The 21,225-nt window shown below is 46.4% G+C and overlaps 2 protein-coding genes across 2 annotated transcripts in view; one reads left to right on the forward strand and one right to left on the reverse strand.

Annotated features, from left to right (window-relative positions):
- Positions 1 to 21,225, reverse strand: part of CDH23 (cadherin related 23) — a 620,897-nt gene that overhangs the window by 57,539 nt on the left and 542,133 nt on the right. The window lies entirely within an intron of this gene.
- The window catches only part of VSIR (V-set immunoregulatory receptor), a 39,705-nt gene that overhangs the window by 2,576 nt on the left and 15,904 nt on the right, over positions 1 to 21,225 (forward strand). The window contains exons 2-3 of the mRNA XM_069071100.1: positions 20,027 to 20,467; positions 21,077 to 21,133. Of these exons, the coding sequence (XP_068927201.1) occupies positions 20,027 to 20,467; positions 21,077 to 21,133 (498 nt within the window). The remainder of the gene's footprint in view (positions 1 to 20,026; positions 20,468 to 21,076; positions 21,134 to 21,225) is intronic.

A 21,225-nucleotide genomic window follows, 5' to 3' on the forward strand; every position in this document is an offset into this window, starting at 1 on the left:
GAAAAGGCAACGAGCCTCTGTACCAAATGAATTGGGAAAATGTTTTTAGGGAGCACTGGAGGTTTGAGAGAGAGAGAGAGAGGGGAGGGAGGAGAGAGGGAAAGAGAAAGGGAGAGAGGCAGAGACAGGGAGAGAAGGAGAGAGAAGAGAAAGAAAAGGAGGGAGAAGTAGAGAGAAGTAGGGAAGGGGAGAGGAAAAGAAAAAGGGGAGGGGGAGGGGAAAGAGGACAGGAAAAGGGAAAGGTAGAGACAGAGAAGGAGAGAGAGGGAGAAAGAAGAGAAAGAAGAGAAGGGAGGGATGGAGAGAGAAGAGAAATAAAGGGAGGGAGAAAGGGAGAGAGAGAGGAAGGAAGGAAGAGGGGGAGAGAGATGGGGAGGGGAGGGGGAAGATGAGAGGAAAAGGGAGAGAGGGAGAAGAAAGGGGAGAGACAAAGGAGGAGAAGAAGAGAGACAGAAACAGATACGTGCCGCATGCACACACACGCACATAGAGGGGAGAGAGAGAGAAAGAGAGAGGCAGAGAGAGAGAGACAGAGAGAGAAATCTTATACTTTTGGGTGCTTTACAATTATAAAAGCACTTTCTCATTTGATATTCATTTGAAATTCACAACAGTCCTGTAAGGTAGGCACTGCAGGCATCACTACCCCCATTTTACAGATGAAGAAACTGAGGTTCATGGGGTTTAAAGGACTTGGCTAAACACTGTGCAGTGAAAAAGGAGAAGAACTGAGACCAGACCAGGCCAAATTCCTAGCCCTATGTATTTTCCAAATAAGAAAAATGTCACTTTAAAGTTTACAAATTTTACACTTTACACATATGACCTCATTTGGTCCTCACAACAACCCTGGGAGGGTGCTACTCTTATCTCCGCTTTAAAGATGAGGAAATAGAGGTTTAAGCATCATCCCCACTGTCAACACAGATAGCGTCTTTGGTCGAATTTGAACTTGGCTCTTCCTGACTCCAAGCCCAGCACTCTAACCACTGTGCCACGTAACAGTAATCATCTTTTCTTCTCTCCCTAAAATGATGGCATTGGGTGCTTATTTCCTAAGGTCATCCCAGTACACCAAGCTGGGTCACTGTATCTCCTGCTGCCTCGCCCTCACTCTACAGCTGGGGAGACTGAGGCACAGAAAGACCAAGCAAATGAGCTTGAAGAATGCATAGCCTGGAGAAGACAAAGAGTTAGGGCTGGAGAGGGAGGTCCAGTGTCAAACTTGGTCATTCAGAACAGGAGGGAGGCAGTTTCCTTATTGGGAGTTCCTGATGGGCCCAGTGTAATGAGTTTTTAGTCCCTAACTGCTCTCCAATGAGGTTAGCTATGGATGCAGAGCAGTGTTTATCGTCATGGTGGTGGGGGTAGGTACGCTCTACTCTTCTAAAATCACAGGTTCTTGATGCAATTGTAGGGCTGACCTGTTAGAGCTGTCTGCAATTGGCTAGGCTGCCTTGCTCCCTTTACTGGAGACTTTCCTCTGCAGAGTCTGGGTCCTATTCAGGAAGGGCTAGACTAGCTTGATACTGATTTCTGTTCCATTTCTAAGATTGAGAGCTGAGGCTCAGGACCACAGGCTTCTTACTCACAGAACGGAGGACAGCATTTGGAGTCAGAGGGCTTGGATCTGAATCCTGGTTCAGCTCCTTCTTAACCAACTGTGTAGCCCTGGTTAGTGATTTCCTGCCTCGATTCTCCCCATCTGTAGAATAGGAAGGGCTGACTAGGTCTTGGAAGGTGCTGGCATGAGGCACAGCCTGCAGCTGAACTCTGCCAGGAGGGCCTAGCTGAGAGTGCCAAAGACAGCCCTCATTGTGAATGCTTATGAACTGAAGAACACTGAGGCTAGTGGCTGGGTCTAATGTATGATGAACACAAACAGTCCTGATGATTGGTCAAGGACTTGGGGCATGTTGGGGGAATCTCTTTCATTCTTTGAGATGACAGAACTGTATAACCTATATCAAATTGCTTGCCTTCTCAATGGGGGTGGGATGGGGAGGGAGGAAGGGGGATAATTTGGAACTCAAAGTTTTAAAAATGAATGTTAAATATTGTTATTACATATAACTGGGGAAAATTAAAAAATTTTTTGAAATGGCAGAACCAGGCTGGGAAGAGGGTGATCACCTTATGGGGTATGGTTAGGGAAGATATACCAAAGTTAAAGATGTAGGAGATGGTTCAATGAATAGAGTGCTGAACCTGGAGTCAGAAAGACCTGAGTTTAGTGGTGGCTAGGTGGTGCAGTGAATAGAACACCGGCCCTAGAGTCAGGAGGACCTGAGTTCAAATCCTGCTTCAGACACATATTTGCTGTGTGATCCTAGGCAAACAACATAATCTCTCTCAGTCTTAATTTCCTCATCTATAAAATGGGGATAAAAATAGTAGCTACTTCTCAGGGTTATTGTGATGTGAAATGAGATAATATTTGTAAAGTACTGTGCAAACCATTAAGTGGGATATAAATGCTAGCTATTATCTATTATTTATGATGCTTGAGCTCTTTCCCAGACCAAGATGGGTGAGCAGAGGGGGTTGGTTCAGAGAAATGGAGAACAATAGGGCCTCTTCTCCATTTTTTTTATAGACAGAGCTAAAGCTGGAAGACAAAGTCCAAGGGAGGGAAAAATGTATTTGTTCATTTGAAGTGGCCACCTTTCCTTACGTAAGCTCCGTGAGAACAGAAACTGTCTTTGCCTTTCTTTGCATCCCTGGCATTGGCACTGGATCTGGTATGCAGTAGGTACTTAATAAATGCTTATTGATTAATCACAGAATCTCAGGAGTGAGAAGGGAATTCAAAGACTATCAAGGCTGGCAGCCCGCTATAGCTTACCTGAGAAATTGTCTTCTAGCTTTTGCCTGAAGCCCTCTAGGGAAGGAGAACTCATTCCTCCGGAGGCAGCCCTTTCTCTATCTACTTCTTTCCACCTTTTATCTATCTATCTATCTATCTATCTATCTATCTATCTATCTATCTATCTATCTATCTATCTATCTATCTATCTATCATCTATCTATCTATCTAATCTGTCTGTCTGTCTATCCATCTATCTATTTTTAGTTTTCAATATTCTCTATTATAAGATATTAAGTTCTCAAAATTACCCCCCCCCCATCTCCCCTCCCCGTTCCCCAAGACAGCATGTAATCTGTATATCTACTTCTAATTGTTAGGACAATTTTCCTGTTATCAAGCCTAGATTTTTGCCTCTGTACCCTTCGCCAATTGTTCATTGTTCTGCCTTCTGAAGCCAAGCAGAGGAAAGCTAAGCCCTCTTCCAAGGGACAGCCCTTCAAATATATTTGAAGAAAGCTACCATGAGTTCCTCACTTGACTTCCTCCCTTTCTACCCAAGCCTTCTCTTCTAAAGGCAAAACACCCAAAGTTTCTTTAAAGACTCCTCATACAATGATGATCTTGGGGATCCCTCACCACCTCCCATTGAGGCTTGTCCCTCTGGATGCTTTCTGTAGCTTATCAATGTTCTACCTAAAATGTAGCTCCCAGGCTTGAGCACGATGCCCCCCAGGTAGCCTGACCAGGTCAGAGCACAGTGGGAACATTCCCAACCGCATCCTGGACTCTATACGTGTCTTCAAGCAGGCTGAGATTGCATTAGTTTGTTTTCCAGAGGAAAGGGGAAGCCCTCTGTCTTCCCTCTTCAGCATCTCAGATTGTGAAAGCCAGTGGTGCAAGCTTCTGATGTAGTTGTGGTCAAGTTACACAGATGGCTAGAATGGACCACAAAGACAAGAGGTACTAACCTATGTTCCACAGGACAGGGGTCTCTTCTTGAGGTCATTTTTACGTTTATGTTTCTCTTTCCTGTTTACAAATATGCGTTACTTATATTTTCTCATTTGTTCCTCATAACAACCCTGGGACATAGGTGCTATTATTATAATTCCCATTCTGCAGATGAGGAAATTGAGGCAGATGGAGATTTAGTGACTTGCCCTGGGTCACAAGGTTAGGAAGTATTTGAGGCTGGATTTGAACTCAGGTCTTCCTGACTCCAGGTTCAGTGCTCTGTGCACAATGGCACAGCTCTATCCATGATTTCCACATAGCTGCCAAAGGGACTTTCCTAAAGAAAAGGTTTGACCATGTTAGTCCCCTACTCAATAAACTTCAGTGCTTTTGACTGACTCTAGGACCAAATGTTATTTCATATTCATCTCATCCTTTTAAAATGTCTTTTTTTTTGTATTTCATAATTATTAGTATAATAATGTAACCAGAGGTGTGCTAATAAATGCTTAACAATGAGCTCTCTGAAAACAAATAACACACTTTTAAATTAATCATAGAGTTAGCTTGTGGCACAGGAGAGGTTCGAATCCAGTCTCAGATACTTCCTGGCTGTGTGACCCTGGACATGTCACTTAGCCCCTCTTTGCCTCAGTTTCCATAATTGTAAAATGAAGACAATAATAGCACCTACCTTCTAGGGGGGTTATGAAGATCTACTGAGATAATATTTGTAAAAAAGTACTTAGCACAATGTCTAGCACACAGTAGTCACTCAACAAAACAATAAATCAAACCCTGATTGGTAGTATTTTCTGATTTCTGAGGCGTAAATTTTCACACTGAAAATTTAACAATCAATTCTCTGAGTTGGCTTAAACACACCCTTATATGTAACTCAGACAACATTTATAAGTATCTAAATATTGGAGGTGTCCACTTAAAAACATTTCACTGGTAAAGGTCCCTGACCAAAAAGGGTTGGCAGCAGCTGCCTTAGGCTGCTTGTAATATATTTCCTTGGTGTAATCCCAGAATTGTTGATTTCAAAGAGACCTCAGGGGTCATCCAGTTTAGTCTGCTCACACCTGACAAAGGATCACCTCTGCAACAGATGGGACAGGTGGTCACCCAGCCTTTGTTTACAGATCTCCAGGGAGAGGGAGCCACTTCTGATCCAGCTGTTTCCACCATTTTCATTGTGAGGAAGTTTTTTCTCCCATTAAGCCTAAGTTGGTCCCTTTGTACCTTCTGCCCACTATTCTAGCTCTGACCTCCGGGGTCAAACCCCACAAATATAGTTCCTTTTCCATATGATACCCTTTCAAGCACCTTAAGACAGTCATATGGTTCCCCCCACTCCAACCTTCTCTTCTTTAAGCACTCTGGGTTCCTTCAGATAATTCTCTTATTGCACAGACTCAAAGCCTTTCACTCTTCTGGTTGCCTTCCTCTGGACAGTCTCTAGTTTATCATTGCCCTTCCTCATTTGTGATGCCACAACAGAACCAGATTCTCCAGTTGTTGTTGGACTGAGGTGGAATGACGACTTCCTTATTCCTGGAGACTACACCTCTCTTCCTGTAGCCCAAGTTTTCTTGGCTCTTGTATTAAACACCGTGGACTCCAGAAACTTGTATTCCCACTAAGACCCCCAGATCTTTTTCAGGCAAACTGCTATCTAACTATGCTTCTCCCATCTTGTGCTTGTGAAGTTGATTTTTTGAACCCAAATGTGGAATTTACATTTATCCTTATTAAATTTCACCTTATTAGATCCAATAAGTCCAATGTTCTAAACCAGGGATTTTTGAATGTGTGTGTGTGTGTGTGTGTGTGTGTGTGTGTGTGTGTCCAAGACTCCTCTAGCAGTTGAGCGGAGCCTATGGGATGCCTTCTCACAATCATGTTTTTAAATGAATCAAATACAGTACACAAAATTGCAAAGGAGGCCAATCATGTTGAAGAAAAAAGATTTTTCCTCTTCCAAATTTGTATCCCCTGGCATTATTTCTTCTATTCCAAGCATGAGTTGTCTCCTTTCTTAGATTCTCCTCTTTTCCCAAATACAGCTTTTAAAAAAAAAACCCTTTTTGTTGTATTGGCTCTCCTTGCTGACTTCAAAGTTCTCACATACAGTACTCCATCCCACTTTGTATTCATCCCCTTGCCACCTGCTCTCACTTTCCTCTTCTAAGCTGTTAAGAATCTGGGGAGTTTTCTGAGTTGGATCGTCTCTGCTAGAAAAGAACTAACCAGATAGTTCTCCCTGGACCAGACTCCTAGCCTCTGGAGGAACAGGGCATGATGCTGAAAGGTCTGGATTCCTGATACTGGGGGCTCATCCTTGCCATTATAGCTTATGCATGTCCCTATTCTGATGTCTTATGGTGGTGTGGAAGGGCTCCTGGGTTCTCCAAAGCTCTGCCCGTGAATTCTACCACCAGCTAGAAAGACTTTAAGTCAACATCATTCAATAAGTGCTTATAACATATATACCATGTGTCAGGCCCTGTGCTAAGTGCTGCAGATACAAAGAAAAGAAAAAAGACAGTCTGTGCTTTCAAAGACTGAGTGTCTAGTGACAGATTGGGGTCTTGCAACGCTGGCAGAGGATCAGCACCAAGTTGGCCATGCATGATGAGTTTTTTGGGCATAACAGCTCTCCGAGACTATCTGATCACATGTAGTGGGCTTTGGTCTGGGTTGGTGTGTGGGAGAACCCACTCTGATGAATCCGTAGCTCCTTGAAGTATTGGAGTTCACAGGTACATAAGATTTGTGTAGTTACAAAGACCTTTAAATATACTCTCATTGGGTTCTCCCAACAATTCTTTGAGATGGGGAGGGATAATCTGAATATCCCTATTTTACTGATAGGGAAACTGGGGCCCAGAAAGCTAGAAGTGTATTCATACAGCTAGAACTCATGTCTTTTGCCTCTAAGTCTGCTGCACTTCAGATAGTATCATACTTCCCCATAGGTCTGGTAAGCTGTGTCTGGATGGTAAGAGCTGATGTTAAGATCCAGCTCTGAGGGGACCGATCCCTTTGGGTCCTGTTGGTGCAGGACAGTCTAGGCTTTTGTATGGACAAGATATTTGATCGTAGTCTAAGAAAGAAAGTAAGAAAGAAGGCCAGGAGGGCTAGGGGTTGATAATGGGATTCTTGCTGCCATTAGAACCACCAATATCATCCCCAATCAATGCATCAGTATGGATTTTTAAAGCATTGACTCTGTGCCAGGCACTGAGATGACAATATCACCATCACCATTACCATCAATGATCACTACCCTGTCTCATCACTTTTATTATCATCTCCATTCTCAGGCATTATTCAGCTCCTGTTTGGTTCAAGGTGAAGGGAGGCAAGTAGACTTGGTCTCCTCCCTGTTGATGCTTCCAATCTAAAAACCCTTTTAGGCAATAGGGGGCAAATGTCATTGGCTTCCTGTCCATCTGCCTCCATCCAGGGTCCCCACTGGTCCTTTCCAACTCCCAGAGCTCTGAAGGGTATCTGGGGCAAGGAAGGAAGTGACTGTTCTTCCTATCACATATATACCAACTCCTAGAGTTCTGGGGACTGGAAGACATCTCAAGAAGTCTTTCTGTTCTAGTGGGTGACTATGAGAGTGAGAAAAGGCCATTTGGTCTTTTCTTTGTATTATTTGCCAGTAAACTTGGTCACACCATTTTTGGGTATAATGACCCTGTCTGTCTTCAGATAATTGCATTAGGGCAGTCCTATGTAGTAGCAGGGGCCTGGATAAGATGCCCTCTCATGGATCCTTTTAACTCTAGGATACTCTCAGTCCCTGATGCCTTTCCTGTCCCCAGACAGATTTCCTGGGCAGCCTCCTCTCTTGGCTCTGCACTCTAGGAAGGGAAATATTTCCCGAAGGGAGCAGGGCTGGCAAGGGGAACCTATGATTTCCATCTCAGCTGGGTCCCTTCTGAGAAGGCCTGTGAGTGTTTTTCTGAGTTTTGCATGGTCTGGGGTTTTCCATTTGCTAGAGATCCCATCCAAAGTAAAGAGGACGAATAAATAATCACTGAGGTAAGCTGTGGGGGATTCTCCCTGCTGCTGGGATCAACCAGTCATCCAGGCTTCAGTTCGGCCACAGTTGAGGGGAAGGGAGGAAGGGAAGAGAAAGAGGGGAACTGAGCTCTTCCTCAAGGGTCAGGGGCCCTTGGCCTCCTCTGTTCTCACTGGCCTGGGCACACGTCCATTTATCTGCTCTTCCTATGAGTTATTGGTGCCTGATGTATTGGGGTGGGGTTACTGGAGCTATCCTGGGCTGGGCTTTAGGAAGACAATTGGAAAGCAGGGTCTGGCAACTGAAGAGAGATCTGGGGAGTTGGGAAAGGGGGCTAGGCCCCCAGGACCTTCCTTGGGGAGGTCCCTATAGAGAGGCCCCACAATCCAGAATCCCACGGACCCTTTTCCAAGGTGTTGGAAGTGCTGCTTCCTCCAATAGAGTTCAGGCTTCCCTTTCCCTGTCTCCCTCAGGGCCCCTGATGTGAATGAGGCCCTTCCTGTTGGAGCAGGTATCAATAAACACATCTGAGATTCCCTTTGTCCTTGGCCCTCACAGAGCTCCTGCTGCTGGGCCCCAGGGAAGGCTCAGATCTAGGCCCCCTGAGGCCACCATCCAGAAACCAGCTGGGCCCCAGGGCCTGGCCTGCTTCTTGGACTGCCACATTCCTTCTGGGCTGAACTGAGGGTTATCAGTAGTGTGGATTTAAGATTGGAGGAGTCAAGCAGGATTCTGAGAGCTTGGTGACTCTGGTCCCTGCTCTTACCCCAGAGACACCCAGAAACAGCAGCATCTCTCAGTTTTTCTAAGGTCCTCACTTACACTGTTAAATGACTTGTTCAATGTCCCACAGCAAGGAAATGGCAGATTTCAAATGGTAAAGATTCAGACTCACACCCTCTGACTCTAGGTCTTACTGTCAAAACCCAAATTACCTTCCCATTTTATAGATGGAAAACTGAAGGGTATAAGAAAGGGAGAGTCAGGTATATCCCATTTCTATAGAAGGATGCATAGATGAGGGATTTAGGTCAGACTTAAGGAAGAAGAGTTTCCCTCTCAAGAATAAGTAAGAATCGATTTGCCATTTTCTGACCTTGTTATGGGCATCTAGCTGGTGCGTGCAGTGGATGGAGGACTGGGCCTGAAGTCAGGAAGACTCATCTTCCTAAATTCAAATCTGGCCCTACACTCTTACCAGCTGTGTGACCCTGGGCAAGTCACTTAACACTGTCTGCCTCAGCTTCCTTGTCTGTAAAATGAGCTGGAGAGGGAAATGGCAAACCACTCCAGTATCTTGGCCAAGAAAACCCCAAATGGAATCATGAAGAGTTGTGTAAAACTGAAAAATGACTCCACAGCAACAAAACCTTGGTGTAGGATCATTCCAGGCTCTATCCAGGCACTTGGAGCATTTCAGTAGCAATCATAACCTCTGAAGGCCTCAGTTTCTTCAACTGTCAAAAGAGGGGGCTGAGGGGCGGCCAGGTGGCTCAGCGAGTAAGAGCACCGGCTCCAGTGTCGGGATGACCTGGATCAAATCTGGGCTCAGATACTCAGCACCACACCCAGAAATAATAACTGGCTGTGTAACCTTGAGCAAGTTACTTAACCCCGTTTGCTTTAAAAAAAAAAAAGAGGGGGCTGGATTAGATGGTCTCTGAGGTCCCTTGGGGAAGGGGATTGGAGGGATGGTGTAAGAGTCATTACTAGACTAGGGATGAGGAACCTGCGGCCTCCAGGCCACATGCGGCTCTCTAGGTCTTCAAGTGTGACCCTTTGACTGAATTCAGTCAAACTGAGTCAAATCAACAAAATCCTGACTGAATTCAGTCAAAGGGCTGCACTTGAGGACCTAGAGGGCCACATGTGACCTGGAGGCCACAGGTTCCCCCCCCCCACCTTGTAACTAGACATGATTCCATCAGAACAGGAAAATCCCAGAGGCAAATTCCCTGCCAACACTGATTCTCACCTGCTCCTCTGAAACTCATTGTCTCAGAGGTGGCTGGGCCAACAAGTGGTTAGTAATTTCCCCAGGGAAGTCAGTGTGTGCCAGAGGTGAGACACCATGTCTTTCCGGCTGGGGTCAAAGGCCTGATTTCTAGTTACATCTCCACCCTGCCTCTTGGCAGTCATAGCATGTAGCAGATTATAGCTTTGTCTTTGTTTTCTTCAAAAGAAATAGGGTAATTCTGGGGAGTCAGGGAGGGGCTTCCCAGGTCTACTGGCCTCTGAGTCCTTCTCTCTTTTGGCTCCTTAGTCAGTCTTCTTCTGGTACCACAACTTCTCTTCCTTTGTACCAAGTGTGCACGCACACGTGCACACACACACACACAGTGTCCCCCTTCTCTCAGCAGCATAAAGTGGATAATAGAGGTCCCCAAAAGGGTCACTTGGGCCATCTGCAATGCCCCTGTTGGAGGCAAGTGCTATGGGCCCACTCCTCTCAGAAGGGAAGAGAACTTTCCTTGGAGCCTTAGAGGGAAGTGGCCCAATGAGATAGTACTTCTAACCCATCTTCACCATTCCCTGGGGAGATGCTTGGCAGTCTTTGGGGCCCTTGGGCCAGGTAGAGACAGGGCACTGGTGCTCTATGGGCAGAAAGGAGCTCCTCCCAGATGCCAGAAGTGGTTCCACGATGGCATCCTAAGCCTGGGCAGTAAACCCTGACCAGAGGAGGACACCAGCCTCTGCCTACAGTGACTGTGAGTGGAGGCTCAGATTACTATCATGGACAAGGCAACTATACTCCTCAAATCCCCCTTTATCTTACACTGTCTCCTGGGGTGTTTCTCAAGCCCCATCCCTGAAAGAGGCAGAGGGCTTCGAGAGCAAAGCCAAACCATCTTTGGGGTATGAGATGAGCAGGACTGGGAGGCCTGTGGAAAGCAGCCTGGGATTATCCAGCACCCCTCAGATAGTTAAATGCTGAGGTACCAACAGAGATTTACAAAGCTCAGGGCCAATAGAAGGTCACTCTGTCCAGCTGGCTCTGCTTTGGGGGAGGTGGGGGAAGCTGAGAAGGGAGGAGGGAGGCACCAACTTCCCATGGATTCCATTCTGCTTTTCTTTCCCAGAAGGAGGTAGGGAGGGGCTACCTTCCCATTCTGTGGATGCACATTATGTGCATGGGGCCAACTGTGGCTGCCTCCGGAGGCTGATACATGGGCCTGGTTGGCTTTGGGCCTGGGTGTGTGTGGATACATTGACTATTTTATTACCTGATGTGCTTTCTAAAAAAACTCTGGAGCTGGAGCTCCCTTTTTCCCTTCTCCCTCCGTCTTCAAGACCCATAGCAATGTCCCAGGTGCACAGGGAATAATCTGGTCTGTTCTAAAAGCCATGCTGCTACCAACAATAGAAAAACACATCCTCAAGCTAGCTAATATGATGGCCCTTCCAGCAATGCTATTTCACACACACGCATATATATATATGAACATATATATATACGTATGTATGTGTGTATGCATTTATACCTATATACACATATAGGCATATATATAGGAAGGGACTTTTAGAGATCATTTAGCCTAATTCTCTCATTTTTACAGATGGGGAAACTGAGGCTTGGAGAGGTTATATAACTTGCCCAGGGTCACAAGCTACTAAGTGAGAAAGGCAATTCTTGCTCTCAGGTCTTTCTGGCTCCTGGGCCATCCATTCTATCCACTGTGCCATGCTGTCTTTAAAAAAATTATTATTAATTTATGGAATAAAATAAGAATTCCCATAATATAATACAATAAAAAAAGATTTAGCTTGGTACAGGGAAAAGAGAATAATAAAAATGGTTAACATTTATGCGGTCCTCAAGGCTCACTAAGTACTTTGCAAATATTATCTCATTGTATCCTCACAACAACCTTGAGAGGTAGGCGCCACCACCATTATCATCCTCATCTGATGGCTGAGGAAACTGAAATTACATGACATGCCCAGTGTAGCACAGCTAGTCAAAATGTCCGAGGTTGGATTGGAACTCAGCTCTTCCTGAGTCCAGGTCCGGCTCTCTGTCCACGGCACTGCCTCGTTGCCTTTAAAAGGGCTTTCGCTATCTAGTCAGGTTAGAATCCTAGCCCTGAGTCTGTTTAACTGTGTGATCCTGGACCAGTCACTTCACGTCCCTGGCCTTAGTTCCCACGACCCAGGCCTCCTATAATTTCCATGGGTAAAATAAGGATGTGGATGCTGGGAAGAGGAGAGGGTCCCTGATTCAGAGTCAGGACCTGGGTTAGAATTCCGGTTTTGCTGCTTACTACTTGTGGCTCCTTGAGCAGCTTACTTGACATCTCTGGGCCTCATTTTCCTCTTCTATAAAATGAGGGATCCCCTCTGTAGCCCCTTCCCTCCTAATATTTTCTAGTTCTTATCTACTTCCGGTAGAACAAAGGTCCTTGAGATGGGGTTGTCTTGTACCCCCTGTGCATTTAGCATGCCCTTAATTTCCCATTGAATTGAATTCTTTGACATACTGTGTATGTGTACATATTTAGGAAAATGTATTTGTCTATCCATATTTTAACTTTTCTTTTTAAAAAATCTAACCTTTTGAAAACCCCAGCAAAGAACAAACTACCCCATGTCCTTGGACCCAAACTTGAAATTATCATGGGTTGAGACAAACCAACCAAAGGGATATTTTATTTCTTTTTTTAAAGCAATCAGGGTTAAGTAACTTGCTCAAGGTTACACTGCCAGTTATTTCTGGGTGTGTTGAGTCTCCCTACTCTGGGGCCAGAGCTCTTACTCACTGCACCACCTGGCTGCCCCAAAGGGATATTTTCTTCTAACTCAGGGCCAACCCCTGAAATCTGCTGGTCTTTCTGGCAGTGGTATAGGGTGGGATCTCACCCTGGAGGGGCCAACACCCAGAAATGGTGGCATCCTGTGTCCACACTTGCCAGTCCACACCTGTAGCTGTATCCCACAGAATCCCTTCACCAGTAGCTAACCAAGCAGCCAATTAGTGGTTATCAGGAACGATCCTCAAATGTGGGTAGTCTAGAGTTGGCTCCAAGCTTGTTTCTCAATAAGCTTGAAATCTCAAATACTTCTCCTCCCTCTTCCTACTTTTTTTTTACCCCCCATCCCCACTCCCAGTACTCTGCCCCTGTCCCCTCTTTCCCTGACCACCCTCCCCTCAGCTCCACAAATTTGAATTCCTGGGTTTTCTTCTCCTTTCTCTGAAAAGGGAAGAGGTTCTCTGGAGGACTGGGGGTGGGGTGGGGATGTGACCTGGGGATGAGTGTTGTACAGATTCTTTCCTTCTCCAGCCCCATGTTCTTGGGCCTCATTGCTTCCTCCTGGATCTGCCAATTTCTTGCCCAGCAAGATGTTTTGGTTCCCAGGCTTTGCCCTATCCCCTGGCTACCTCCCATGGGGCAATGCTCTCTCTACAATTCCTCTGGTTCCTACTGGAGCCAACTCTAGACTACCCACCTTTGAGGATCATTCCTGATAATCACTCATTGACTGCTTGGTTAGCTACTGGTGAAGGGATTCTGTGGCGTACAGCTACAGATGTGGACTGGCAAGTGTGGACACAGGATGCCACCAGGAGAGGAGGGCAAAGTGTGGAAAGATAATGATGAGAACATAAGCTATGTGAATGTGGATCTCTCTGACTATGTTTCGAAGGCTTTTTGTGTTATCTGTTGTTTTGAATTATATAGGCCTCTTCTTCTAAATTTGTCCCTAGATTATTTTTGGTCAGGTTGGCCCTTCTTTATTAGGCAGGGGATTAGGCTGCTGAGCCTTGAATGCTGTAAACAGGGCAGGTCCCTTCCATTGCTCCCACACAGGCCAGAAGGCCTATCTACCCAGTTGAATTCAGGTGTAGTATCATCCCAGAATTGTGAGGACGCCTGGAGGGACCTGGCAAAAATCTGGGGCCACCTAGGCCTGAATCACCCCTGCTGCTGTCCCAGCTTCCCAACAAACACCCCCTCCCAATCCTCTTCCACATCTCCATCTCTCTGTCCCTATCATTTTCCCATCCCAACACTCTCTCTCTGTCCCCTGTCCATACTTGATCCCGGCCTATTTGTTCTGTCCACAGTTCCACTCCAGGCACCTTAATCTGACCTATGCCCACACCTTCATTCCAGTCTATTTCCACCATTTTCTGCCTACTTTATCCCTTTCCTTCTACAGCTCCATCCTCTGTCAACCCTTTCCCTTACTTTTTTTTTTTTTTTTAAGCAATCGGGGTTAAGTAACTTGCTCAAGGTTACACGGCCAGTTATTTCTGGGTGTGGTGCTGAGTGTCTGAGCCCGGGATTCGATCTCCAGGTCGTCCCAACACTGGAGCCGGTGCTCTTACTCGCTGAGCCACCTGGCCGCCCCTTTCCCTCACTTCTTTCTGAACTCCCTGCTACTGTCCCAGCCACCCCAGCCTCTCCAGAGCTCAGTCCCTCAGTCAACAAGCATTTAAGTGTCCATTATATGCAGGGCTCTGTGCTAAGTGCTGAGGACACAAAGAAAGGTAAAGAACAAAACAAAATCAAACATAGTCCCTGCCTTCAGGGAGCTTACAGTCTGGAGGGGGTGGAGACCATATTGGTGAGAAATAGTGCCTGGGCTGAGTTCTTCTCGGGAACTTTGGGGGAGGAGAAGGAAGAGGAAGAAGAAGAGGAAAGGGAAAAATGTGGGCACAGGTCCAAAAGTTGGGTGGGACAGGCAGCTGAACAGATTTCTTTTGTCTCAGTCTCAAGGTCTAGAGCTGGAAGAGGCCCTGGAAAGGGCTATCTCTAGAATTTATCCCTCTTGCCCAGGTATTATCTCTTAATGACCTGCGGCCTTTCCTCTGTCTTCCTATTACTAGCACACTTAGCGTGAATTCCTGCCCTCTGACCTTCTCTGCTCGCCTTCCACTATCTAAACTCTTCTCTAGCCCTTTGAGCAGAGATCCCTGGCTGACCCCAGCTTGTTTCTGCTCCACTGACCACAAAAGCATCCTTGGGGCATGCTCAGGCTCAGGAAGAAGGCGGGGCTGGCTTGTGGCAAACCTTAAGAGGTAATAGTGGTGAAGATGGGGTCTGGATAGAGGTATAAGGGTTGATCCTTCCTGGGGCCTTCATGGAAGCCCTTCTTATGTTTCTTCATAGAATTCAGGTCGGCCTTTAGGGGCCCCCTCCCACAGGTACACAGGGTCCCTATGCTATTCCTCAATTACTTGGGTCCATCCCTTCCTCTGACCCCTCTGGAACTTCTATGAGGCTCCAGGCTTTTCCCTCCCCCTCCCTTCACCAAAACTTAGTCCTGTATCTCTCTGCCTTCAGGTACAGATCTTCTCTTTGGTCACAGTAGGTTCTAATGAGTCAATCAGATGGCAATACCAGCTAATGTCCCAGACAACACAAGGTCTCTTCAATTCAGTTACAAATGAATTTGTCTCTGGAAAGTCTCCTTAGGGCTAGAGAAAACAATTTCATCTCTCTGGGCCTTAGTTTACTCATCTGTAAAAAGGGGAGATCTGGATTAGATGCCTTTCTTGGGGCAATTAGTTTAACCTCTGTTTGCCTCAGTTTTCTCAATGGTAAAATGGAGATAATCATAATGTCTCCCTTCCACAGTTGTTGAGGTGATCAAATGTGGTATTTGGGAAGTGCTTAACATGATGCCTTTGTATAGATGCTATAAAAATGCTAGCTATCACCATCATCATCAACTTGAGTATCAGTTTATGCCTCTGTAAATGGGGTAATAACACTCACACCACCTGCCAGAACAAGCTTGTCACAAGGATCATTAATGTAAGGTGCAAAGCTGAAAGTTTGAATTAGGTTGTAAGCGATAACTGGGCAAATGTAAGCTGTAGGTAGAGAAGGGAGCTAGGAAGGGGAAGACCCTGGATTCCATCCCAGCACCGCCTTTATCTTGCTTCTAAGACCTCAGGTAAACTGCTGAACTTGCCTGGGCCTCCCTTATAACATGGGGGAAGGGTGGATTGGAGAAGATCCTCACTGAAGTCCCTTCAGATTCCTAAACTATTTTTACTTCATAGAATTTAATTAAATAAGCTACTTTTGACTGTTCAGAGCCTTGAGATCAGAGAGTGAGGGGTATGTGGAGGGGATGGCGGGGCATTGCCCCAAATACTCTCACTGAGATAGGAGAGAGAACCTTACTATCTATGTTCATTCCTTGCCTCTCCCACTCAACAACTAGCCTAGGCTGAAGCTAATGGGGGAAAGAGCCAAGGCTGGCTCTTGTGGTAGATGACAAAGACTGTTGCCCAAATAGTGCCTTGTCCAGGCTTCTCTTCATAGTGGGCACCCTGGAAGCTCAGAAAACCACAGAGAAGAGGCCTAGGGAGGTGGCAGCTGCCTTAGAGATCTTCCAGGGAAGGGAGTCAGGTTTCTTAGTGGAACCCAACCTACTGGTTGGGGAGTCTAGGTTCCAGAAGTAGCTGGAGGCAGGGCCTTGGAGGGAGCAAGCATTTTGACATAGTTGGGCAGAGGGTTAATTCTGTCCAGTGGGGACCTTGCTACCTGAGGTCCAAACATGGCACTGAACCCTGGCAGGGGAGAGAAAGGGGAGGTGGGAAGTATCAAAATAAGCCTGCCCATGGTGGCCCCCCTCCCACCTCCATCTGAAAGAAATCTTGCTCAGATGCCCCCCAGCTTCTTCCACTTCTCCTTGCCTCTCTTGGCATGAAAAACAATATCTGTTTGACATTGAGCTAGACCTAGAGTGAGGAGGCCCCACTTTGAATCTTGGCCGTAACACCTAACTGGCTGTGGGGTCCCCTGCAAGTGGCTCTCACTCCCTGAGACTCAGTTTCCCTATCTGTAACACAGGAATGTTAATGCCTGACTTATCTCCCTTAAGGGACACTTGGGAAGTATCTTTGGAAGAGGGAAGCCCTTTGAAAATCCTAAAGGGTTATTTGATGTGTTATTACTAGAGTACTTTGAGATTTACAAAATGGCGGCCTCACAATAGCCTTGGGAGGGGTGGTATGGATATTCTTCCCATTTTCTAGATTGGAATGTGAGGTTTAGACCAAGTGACTTGTTCAAGGTCACAGCTAATAAAAGGAAGAGTGAAGTCTGGGTATCCTGGAGAATAAGAGAGAGTCTTGACCACCCAGGGCCCTGTACCTAGTGGGCACTGGAAAAAGGCTAGTATATTGACTTGTTGGAAGCCCTTCTAGACCTGTGAGTCTAGGACATATCCAAAGGAAATAAAAATATGGCACTCACTCAATCCTTCCAGAGGCCTTAGGATGTGCACAGCATAGTGTTACTTAGCATTCCCTTTCTTACAGCTGAGGGCACTGAGGCTCACAGGGACAAAGTCGTGCACCTAGCAAGGAGCAGAGCTGGGATGCAAGCCTGCTGCCAAAGGCTCAGTCCACTCTGGCCCAGCTGCCTCCTTAAAGGTCTCTGCTGAGTTCATAAGAGGCCAGTGGACACAGGGTGCTGGTGTTCCCTCTGTCTTGCTATAATGGAGAAGTCCACTGGCTGACCTTCCCACCCTGCCTGTTCAGCAGTTAGCCTTGGCAGCTGTGCAGGGAGATTATTCGGCTTAGGAACAGCCTCTGCTTTCAATTTCTCTTGGGAGGAACCAGTCTTTTCCTGAGTTTTCTTTCATTCAGGGATGGTGAATGGGCCATTGCTGAATGTAGCAAGTGCCCCCTACAAAGGCTTTAGTCCCAGGCTTGGGAGGAGGGTGGGGTGGACTGAGAGGATGTACAAGCTGCTTACTCCAAGAGCTTGGGTGGTGTGTGTGTGTATGTGTGTATGAGAGTGTGTGTGCATGTGTGTTATGTGTGTGGGCATGTATATGTATGTGCATGTGCGTATATATGTATGTGTGTGCGTGTGTGAACAACCCACAGGGTTGTTCATCTGGCCTAGCTGGGGCTGTATTGGTCAGTGGTCAGCTTTGCTCTCAATTCTGATCAATGGTCAGAGCTTTGCTCTGCCTCAGCTTACCTCCCCAAGAGAAATTTTGTGAGGATTGTTCTCTTTCTCCAAGTTTGTTTGATTAGAAGAATGCAAACTCAGGTGTTTTTTAACCTTTTTTTGGATCATGGATCCCCCTGGCAATGTCTGGTGAAGCTTCTGGACCCCTTCTCATAAATGTTTTTTTTTTAAATTCATGATTGAAGGGAATGCCAAATTTCTGTTACAAGTTAGTGAAAATAAACATGTGATATTTTCCCATCTGAGTTGACAGACCCCCTGAAATCTAACTGTGGATCCCACATTAAGAACCCCAGATTTAACTCAGCTTTGTAAAGTATGGTCCTGATGTCGGCAGTGGGGTGGCTGCAGAAGATGTCATCTTATCTACAGTTCCCTGAATATGCTTCCATAGCTCTTCTAGTGCCCATCATTCTTTGGGAGTGAGCACACCCTCCTGTAACTCAACAGTCCATCTTTGAGAACTGCTGTGGCTGAAACCCCCACCTGCAATGGAGAGCCCTCTCTAAACTTACCTTGGGCCCTCCCTCTCTTCTCTGCAGAGGTTGCCCAGGGGGTCTCTGGGTGTGGAACACTGAGTAGATGTATTGGCTAGTTTCACTGAGAAGCTTTTTCTTTCTGTCTTTGTAAGGACTGGGGAGGGGAGAGAAGAAAGATATATGGGGAAATTAAGGTTATGTGAAAATGAAAGCTGAGCACTAGCAATTTTGTTAACAAGTAAACAGCCTGGTCTTCAGATAGCAGACTCATAGACCATCATGGAGCCTTAAAACTGCTTAAAACTGTGGTAATTTGGAGCACCAGTTGGTGTTTACACCTTGCAGGTATAGTCTTCAAGAACCCAAGGTCATCTGTATGCCCTGGTGAGTGTCAGAGGAGGACTCTGGTGGAAGTCCTGTGAATGTCCTTTTTGCTTTTTAACTCAGAATGTTCTGCCTGAGCTTCCTGGAAGGTCCTCCTCCTCCTCCTTTGCTTAGGTACTAATCACACTTAAAAGCCCATTTTCAGTCACTTGCATTCATCCTCCAATCAGGCGCCAGAGGGATCTTCAGAGAGGACAGACCTGTGTCTGTCATCTCCCTACTAAATAATCTCTGGTGGATCCCTTTTAGCTCTAGAACCAAATATAAGAAATCAGATTCCCTTACCTGCAAGATCTCTAAGGTGGTTGCTACCACCCTGGACCTCTCCTCTGTGACTTGCATCCCCTAACTCTTCCAATTTTCTTATACTTTATCCCCCAATATATCCTCTTCAATTCAGCAACACTGGTCTTCTCACTGTTGTTCAAACACAACACTCCACTTCCTGACTTTGCACTGACTGTTGCCCATGTCTGCCGTGCTTCACCTCTTGGCTTCCCTGGCTTCCTTTGAGACTTGGGTCAAACCCCACATTCTGCAAGATGCCTTTTCCAGTTCCCCTCTCTCCCTCCCATATTCCTTACCACCCAAGTGTCTTCCCTCAGAAATTCCACTTATGCTGCATGTATCCTATATGAACATTTGTTGTTGCTATTGTACATAGTCTCCCCTATTAGAATGTAAGCTTCTTGAGGGTAGGGGCCCTGTTTTTACCTTTCTCCATATCCCCAGAACTGAGAAAGTGCTTACTAAATGCTTGTTGACTGATTGACAGACATCTGTCCTTTTTTTTATGAGCAATTGGGGTTAAATAACTTGCTCAAGGTTACACAGCCAGTTATTTCTGGGTATGGTGCTAAGTGTCGAAGCCCAGATTCGATCCCCAGGTCATCCCGACACTGGAGCTGGTGCTCTTACTCGATGAGCCACTTGGCTTCCCCTAAGCAATTGGGATTAAGTAACTTGCTCAAGGTTACACGGCCAGGTGTTTCTGGGATTCGATCCTCAGGTCTTCTCAACACTGGAGCCGGTGCTCTTACTCGCTGTGCTACCTGGCCGCCCCAATATCTGTCCTTTTAATGTGTGTCCTTTTAATTCCATAGCACTTGGAAGTTTACTTAAAGCCCAGCTCTACAGGCATCTGTGTCATGGATGAATGTATCAGTGACAATGTTTATTGTCGTGACCAGCTAACACAGGATGGAGATCCACAGAGCTGGGGTGCTTCTCTGGGGATGTAGTCTGACCTCTGGCACACAGATACTTTTCTACAGGATGGGGACCAGCCTAACCCTGTGTTGGGACTGGGCTCTGGGTTTGGGCTTGCCACTGCTTAGAACAAAGTAAATGCTTCACAAATGTGTGTTGACTGACCTATGTGGGTACTTAGGCAGGGGTAACTGGGTTTCATCTCTTCACGCAGGTCACGTGGTAGCCCTCAAGCTCACTACTCCATATTCCCTCTATGTCTGTCCTGAAGGGCAGAACGTCAGCCTGACCTGCAAGGTCTTGGGTCCACTCATAGACCGACATGACTCACTCTATAAGACATGGTTCATGGGCCACCAAGAGAACCAGAGCTGCTCAGAGAGGAGGCCCATCCGCAATGTTACAGACCGAGAGCTGCATCCACACCACAGCGGGCATCACACCACCAACAGCAGCCAGAATCTTGCTGGGCACAAGGACCCCGCTCTGCACCATGGGGTAGAATTGAGCTCTGACCACCATGGGAACTTCTCCATCACCCTGCTCAACCTGACTTTGCAGGACAGCGGCATCTACTGCTGTGTGGTGGTGGAATTTAACCATCATCACTCTCAGCAGACAGTCCATGGTCTTGTGGAGCTCCAGGTGCAGAAAGGTGAGCCCTTGTGTACAGGTGCCAGCCTGGCATATGTTTGCCCCTGGGGAAGTGGGGAGGAAAGTAAGCGTGTGATTGTGCGACTATGGGAGCGGGAGTGTCACTTGTCAGCTTCTGAATGGGAAGTGGCTTTCTAGATAATCTCATCCACTCATGTTATATAGTGTGGAAGCTGAGGTCTTGATGGGTGAACTGCCCTGCTAAATTCAAGTCAGTTATAAGGGGCAAAGCTGGGATCTGAACCCAAGCTCTCTGTGTGTGTGTGTGACACACACTTATACACACATACACACATACATGCACACACTGGGGACATATAACTATGGGACAATGTCATTAAATAGGGAAGTATACAACATTATATTTGTTCCTATGATGGGTGAGATTGAGTGTATTAATGCAAAGGCCTTGGCATGTCCCATTAGCATGGACTGACCACTCAAGATGCTGCTGTGTGTTTGTGTTAGCATGTGCATGCATTTAATGCCATGAAGGCATGAGTGTGAGGATCTGTGAGAGTGTATGGTCAATGCCTCAGCAGGCTTCTCACCTAACAGTAGGGACAGGAAGGGGGTTTTCACCTCATTTGTTTTCTCTTTCCCTCTGTAGGCCAAGCTCCACTCTCCAAATGCACAATGCACCCAGCCTCCACCCAGGAAAGTGAAAGTAAGAGTCCTCTCCTCTCCTCTCCTCTCCTCTCCTCTCCTGACCTTGAGTGTATTAATGCAAAGGCCTTGGCATGTCCCATTAGCATGGAC

Source organism: Petaurus breviceps, unplaced genomic scaffold (genome assembly GCF_028583685.1).
Source record: "Petaurus breviceps papuanus isolate PSGF00001 unplaced genomic scaffold, PetGlider_PUasm1.0 90825, whole genome shotgun sequence".
Taxonomy (NCBI): domain Eukaryota; kingdom Metazoa; phylum Chordata; class Mammalia; order Diprotodontia; family Petauridae; genus Petaurus; species Petaurus breviceps.